This window comes from Lycium ferocissimum, chromosome 8 (assembly GCF_029784015.1).
Source record: "Lycium ferocissimum isolate CSIRO_LF1 chromosome 8, AGI_CSIRO_Lferr_CH_V1, whole genome shotgun sequence".
Lineage (NCBI taxonomy): Eukaryota > Viridiplantae > Streptophyta > Magnoliopsida > Solanales > Solanaceae > Lycium > Lycium ferocissimum.
The window spans coordinates 25,018,575-25,024,845 of NC_081349.1; the positions used below are offsets into that span (position 1 = coordinate 25,018,575).

At 34.7% G+C, this 6,271-nt stretch overlaps 1 protein-coding gene across 1 annotated transcript; it reads right to left on the reverse strand.

Moving 5' to 3' along the window:
• Positions 1-2,504: 2,504 nt before the first annotated feature.
• LOC132066750 (uncharacterized) lies at positions 2,505-3,170 on the reverse strand. The gene has a single exon (XM_059459968.1). The coding sequence runs from the start codon at positions 3,104-3,106 to the stop codon at positions 2,603-2,605; it is 504 nt and encodes a 167-aa protein (XP_059315951.1). The 5' UTR covers positions 3,107-3,170; the 3' UTR covers positions 2,505-2,602.
• Positions 3,171-6,271: the final 3,101 nt, after the last annotated feature.

Sequence of the window (6,271 nt, forward strand, 5' to 3'; positions counted from 1 at the left end):
GTTTTGTAAACTCAAAGTCTTCGGAAAACCATGAAGTACGTAACAATCATCCTCTGCATGACTTTGTTTTCCCACAATATGTGCGACTCACATTTGGGTTGTATTTTGCCTTTCTAGGCTTGTATTTTAAAAATCCTTTTCATTGCCCTCTCTCCTATTGTTGTTTCCAAGTTTATGATGTGCTTGATTTGGTGTTTTAAAAGCAGTTTTTTCCATTCCTACGATAACCACACCTTGTGAAGTTACCATAAAAAGGCGATTCGGTAGTATGATTAAATTGGTATACATTTCTCTACGATTTTCATCTTGCAAAAATGTAAAAAGTATGCAAGATCCATCTTTGTGTAAAGGGTTCATCATAAGAATGTTTCCTCTAGCTTGTGTGTATATATCGTTTAATCCCATCAAAAATTGTATCAACCTACTCGGTCACTAAGTTTCGTACGGTTGGACTTCCTTCACACACACGCGCACACGAGCAAGAAATAACAACATTCGGTGCGTCCAATTCATCCCGTAGTCTTTTGAGCTTGGTAAAGTACAACTAGAATGTCCACTATTTCCTTGAACCGGACTTGATAATTCCTTTTGTAAATGATATAGTTTAAGACCATTTGATTTGCCAAATCTTTGTTCTAGGTCATAAAGTTCTTTCTTTGTTTTGTAGCTTCATTACACTATACTGCAATCTCTTTTGATAGTGCGTTTGAGATCCAACAAATGACCGTATCATTCGCGCGACTCCCGTTGTTCGTATGCTGTGATTTCGGATACGGAGCTTTACAAGACCGTTAATGAAACCAAGTTTCCTTTTGGTGATAGTGCCGATGGGGCCCGATCTTCTCCACTTTGAGTATCTCTACCATCAAACACATTGTTACTAGGCCATTCCGGGCGAATCGAGAGTTATTAAGATGATATGGGTGGTGTGGTCGCAGGTGATTACCTTGTCCACGTTGCTTGGTATTATTGGTGTTGTATCGCCCATTTGGATTTACTGGGAGATTGAAGAAGATGATTTTGATGAAGGTTTGGATCGAGCTTTCAGATCTGCTCTGATACCATGAAAAAAGACACAGATTTTTGGAAATTTTCTCTGTGTGTTTTATTGATCAGTATGTACCTCTCTTTATACACAAAACTATGCACGGAATGTAACAAAGAAGAGGAAATGGACAAAACTAATTACACCCGTCCTATTCTAATTTGTCCATCGTATAACAAATTTTATTCTCTCTCGTGTTGGTCACATACGACCATATTTAAATCGCCATGATTCTAATCTAAGGGTGGAAGATTGATCTATCATGTGTGTGTGTTGTATGGGTGAGATTAATCCACCTGGTCAAAACGTCACACAAATTTTCTTTCTTTTTCTCTCTCGTTTCTTCAATTCTCTCTCGTTTTCTTTGTAAACGTCACGGTATTTTCTTCTTTTCTCTCTCTCGTTTCTTCAATTCTCTCTCTCATTTTCTTTGTACATCATAGCTGTCTTCTTCTTTTCTCTCTCTCGTTTCTTCAATTCTCTCTCTCGTTTTCTTTGGATCTTCAATAGTAGAAGGTAAATGTTACCTGATGGTCAAAACTTAAACTCAACTCTTTATACGAGAGTATTATGTTAAGGTGATTTACAACCGAAGGTAATTGTTTATAGTACAACTTTGATTCTGTCACATAGAAAATCAACTAAATAGCATATCATTACAAGTTAAAAAGAGCTACTAGTAACTTATTATAACCAATTAAAATATATTGATACTGCAAAAAAGATATTTATAGTAAAAACAATTTAATTTTACACTTTTTATTTTATTCTTAATGAAATGATTTATAGTCATGTAAAATATTTAAACTTGTTTTAGATTAAATTTCAAGATTTTTTTTAATTTAAAATTTTGTGTTCAATCAAACTCTACTAAAATGAATGAAGTACTATATCTTCATTATTCGAAATTATTACATATGGTCTGATGAAATAGTAGAAAATGCACGGGAATATTATCAACTTAAAGGTTGCACTGTACATGTACTCTGTGTGTAGGAATCGAAAGTAAACACAGTAAACTTTTCTTTCTTTTTCTTTCACCAAGTAATGTAAAATGTAAATGAGTGAAAATGGTACCAATTACAAGCTAAAAAATAAAAACTACTCAAACTAAACTCACAAACTCTCTCGTCCCGCTCCATTGCCATCATTTGGTATATTATTATTATATTGATTTGAGATAGCTATAGAAATTCATAAACTTTAAATGTTGAATCCGCTTCTATATTAATCAGTTAAACTCCGCTACACAAATTGAATTGAAGGAAGTGATATATATTATTGTTCGACATCATAACCTATAAAGTCTTTCTCTTTGCACTCTCTTTTCTGATGAAACTATATGCACGTGAATATTATCAACTCAAACATTGTACGATTTTACTCTATGTAGTAACGAAAGTAAACACAATAGATAATGCAGTAACCTTTCTTTCTTTCTTTCTTTCACCAAGAAATGTTACTAAGTAGTGTAAAATGTAAATGAGTGAAAAATGATACAAATTACATGCCAACAAAGAAAAACTACTCATCCAAGAAATAGAAAAATTGCCATCCCTAATCATCGTCGTCAGCTTCCTCAACCTTTTGTCCGAACCCTCTAGGTCCGCCTCTAGCCCTTGCAACAATTTTCCCCTTACGACCACTCTTCTTTTTCTTAGCCGCTTCTTCTTTTTCAAATTTCTCCTTGTCTCTTTTCTGCAAGAAATCCGTAACGGCAATGTAGATTACCCCTATGGTTAAAACAGATAAACCAACGAAAGCAATGAACAATAGCGTTTGTATGATGGTAGACACTCCATTGTCATTGGTGGATGAAACAATTTGATCAGTAGTTTCATCAAGATTCACTTCGGACACCAAAAAATTCTCTGGAAGAGCAGAAATTCTCTGATTTCGGATGATTTTTGATGAAGTTGGTAGATGTGGGCTGTGAATTATGTGAGGGTGAGACTTTTTAAGGGAAGAAAATTGTGAAATTGATGGATTTTTGTGGGTAAAAAGAGGTGATTTTGGGTTAATTACTAGGAAGGAGAGAGATATGGATGGAGCAGTAGCCATAGTCTCTCATCCAAAAAATTTGCAGGCTAATGAATTTCTTCACATTTAATTTCCTTTCCCCTATCTCCTCCACACATTTCCTATCCTATCTTCTCTTTCCTTGGGGCCCCTGCCCGCAGTAACTTTTATCTTCATTTCACTTAAAATATTTTTGTGCATTATACATTTATACTAAGAATAAATGGTCAAAACTCAAGAATACAAAACTATCATTTTTTTTCGAGAGTTTCACACTTCAACTGTCAGTTGTTTCATTTTCTTACCTGCACTATCACCATCTATATACTAAAACAAACCTTATTGAGTAATAGTGATAGTTCAGATAAAAAAAAGAAACAATTGATAATTGATCTAAGTTACTTTTAATACATAGATGTTGCTTGTCACTTTTGAATGCATTTGTCTACTTCAAGTAGGCAGAAAACATTATTAATCGTTGTTAATAAATATATTTAAAGAAAATAATTGAAGGGAGAACCAATTGGTAATAGGGGTAAATACTTACCCCGCAATGCATGTTTATACTCGGCTTAACTTATCATGATTAAGTAATTGATGTAGGAAAATTATGTATTAATTTAATTGAAGTATATAACACGTCATTTGTTTATGAATTTGGTACTTGGCAGGGCGTATGTAGCCTTAAAGGTGGGGTTCAACTGAACCCTTAACTTTCAACGCGAAGCATAAATTTATGTATAAAAATTTATTAAAATTGTAATGTAGATATGAACCCATAACTTTTAAAATACAATGGGTTCAATTGAGAATCTTAGCCCCCGTTTGGCCATAAAAATTATTCACTTTATTCCGGAAATTTTTTCACTTTTTTCCGGAATCAGCGTTTGGCCATGAAAATTCCGAATACAACTTGAAGTTCTATTCCGGAATACCAAAAACTCAAAAAACTTGTTTTTCAAAAAAAATTTCACTGTTTTACAACTACATTTCACAAAAAACTACAATTTCAAAAACTATGGCCAAACACAACTCCAACTCCAACTCCAACTCCAAAATTCCAAAAAAAAGTGAATTTTTTTTTGGCATCTATGGACAAACGGGGCCTTAAAAGGCTGAATCCCTAAAGTTTAAATTCTGGATCCGTCTCCGTGCATTTAGCACTTATGACGTTCATAGGTGCCATACTGCCATTTAAGCAAGACATGTGTTGTTTAAATAAGCATGCCCTTCTGATCCTTTTACTGAAAAATAACTGAACAAAAACAAACTCTTTTATTTCGAAAAAGTTTATTGAACAAGTACGATTATATATAGATTGTGACTTTCAGAGTGTAATTCACGTTTATATATGTGTGGTTACACTATTTAACTAGTGAAACAGATAAATAGATCTTGGGGAAATTGTGTTTTACGTTCTCGATTGATCTTATTTCCTTCTGTACTTACAAACACACACCGGTTCAAATCAACAAAATTTTATAGAGTCCGGAACCAAAATGCCCCCAAAAAAACATTTTGAACCAAAATACCCCAACAAAAAAAAATGTTACCAAAATACCTTTAGCACGATAATTTATTGCTTAAAGCGAGCTTAACTAGACGGCTCCTCAATGCTATAGCGTAGTAATTCTTGCATAAATATAGTGTTCCTCTTTTTTTCGGCCCTTTTGGTTAACCTTTCTTCCATTACACTTTTTAACGTACTTTGACCATAGATTAATCATGCTTCGGGACCCCGAAACTTCAATATTTTTTATAGAACCCTACTTATTTTTGTGCGATTAATAAGGTGGATCAATACATCAGGATACACAAAAGTTCGGATGGCCGTTTTAGTGGTTGAAAAGTGCTCGAACGCCATTTTTGTTTGAAGCTCGGTGACATTAGCTTGAAGTTCTTTACGAATACTTAAACTTGTTCATTAATAATTAATCAAAAGTTAGTCAAAATGGCAGCATTCATACAAAAAAACAAAAAAAAAAAAACTTAATTAAAGTGCATCATTCATAACCTTGAGTAGATGAAAATACTTAACATACTAATATTCTTCAAAATAACAGCATAATGATAAATTAAACTTAAAACTAAAATCACAACATTCTTAATCATCATCGAGTACAAGTCCTCAATATCGTCCTCGAGAAAAATATTGGCGGTTTCTTAAGACACATCTTTTTTCGATGGCGCTAGTTCTCTACTGGGTTGATGATGCTTGTTCTTGACCAACTTTAGCATGTAAAATCTACATCGTCTTGCCAGCATTCTGTTGTTTTCTTTTCTAATCCTTTGCACGGCAAGCTCGCAAGTTTCTGGACCTACTTGAGGCATGGTTAAGGAGTACCTTGTTGGGATTGGAGCGTTGAGATTTTCCAAGTCACGAACAAGACGTTCTGATTCGACAAGCCGATGTGACCATTCTCGGCCTAAACCGCAATAATATTCCCGCGGATACGAATAATTCACACCGCGAGAAATCATCATTACGCTCTATAAGAAGGTGGAGATTTAGCTCATCTAGTTTGAAATCACCGGTATCGCTCGAAAAAAAGCTGCTATGATTTGAACTCTCATCATCATCGCTATTTGGTTCTTTTGGAAGGAGTAAAGACAAAGCTGAGTTTCTACTACTCGACATTGAAAATGATGTAGTCTAATAATAAAAGAAAGGGCTACTTATATAGTTGCAAATCACTAAGTACCCTCGGGGGAGGGGGGGGGGGGGGGGGGAGGGTCTTTATGACCCTACCTACTTACCTTATTGTAAGAAAAATATTAATCTTTATCGGACATTTCACAGTCCGAATCCCACTTGGATCTAAATCTTGTGCTACTATGTATACCATATTCTAGCCTATGGTAACGTATTTGCATCCGATTGTTCTCTTCGCGAAAACGATTAAGAGCCAAATTAAACTCGTGTGGAGTTCCGCGAGGCATTGACATAACACGTTTTTTTGGGCGTTTAAGCCCTGCGACGCTAACTTGTGCTCAGTCTTGCGACCTCCCTAACATGCCAATCCCACTCCTCTCTCATTTTATTATTGTATTCTCGATTGAATCTATCGTTAGGGTTATTTGAGTAATGAAAATCATCATCATCTAGTTCCCAAGTCCTACCCATTGCTTCAAATATGTTTCTTTGGAGTGAACGATATAACACGACTAATATCTCTAAATTGGTCAAAAAATGACATAGTAACTCAA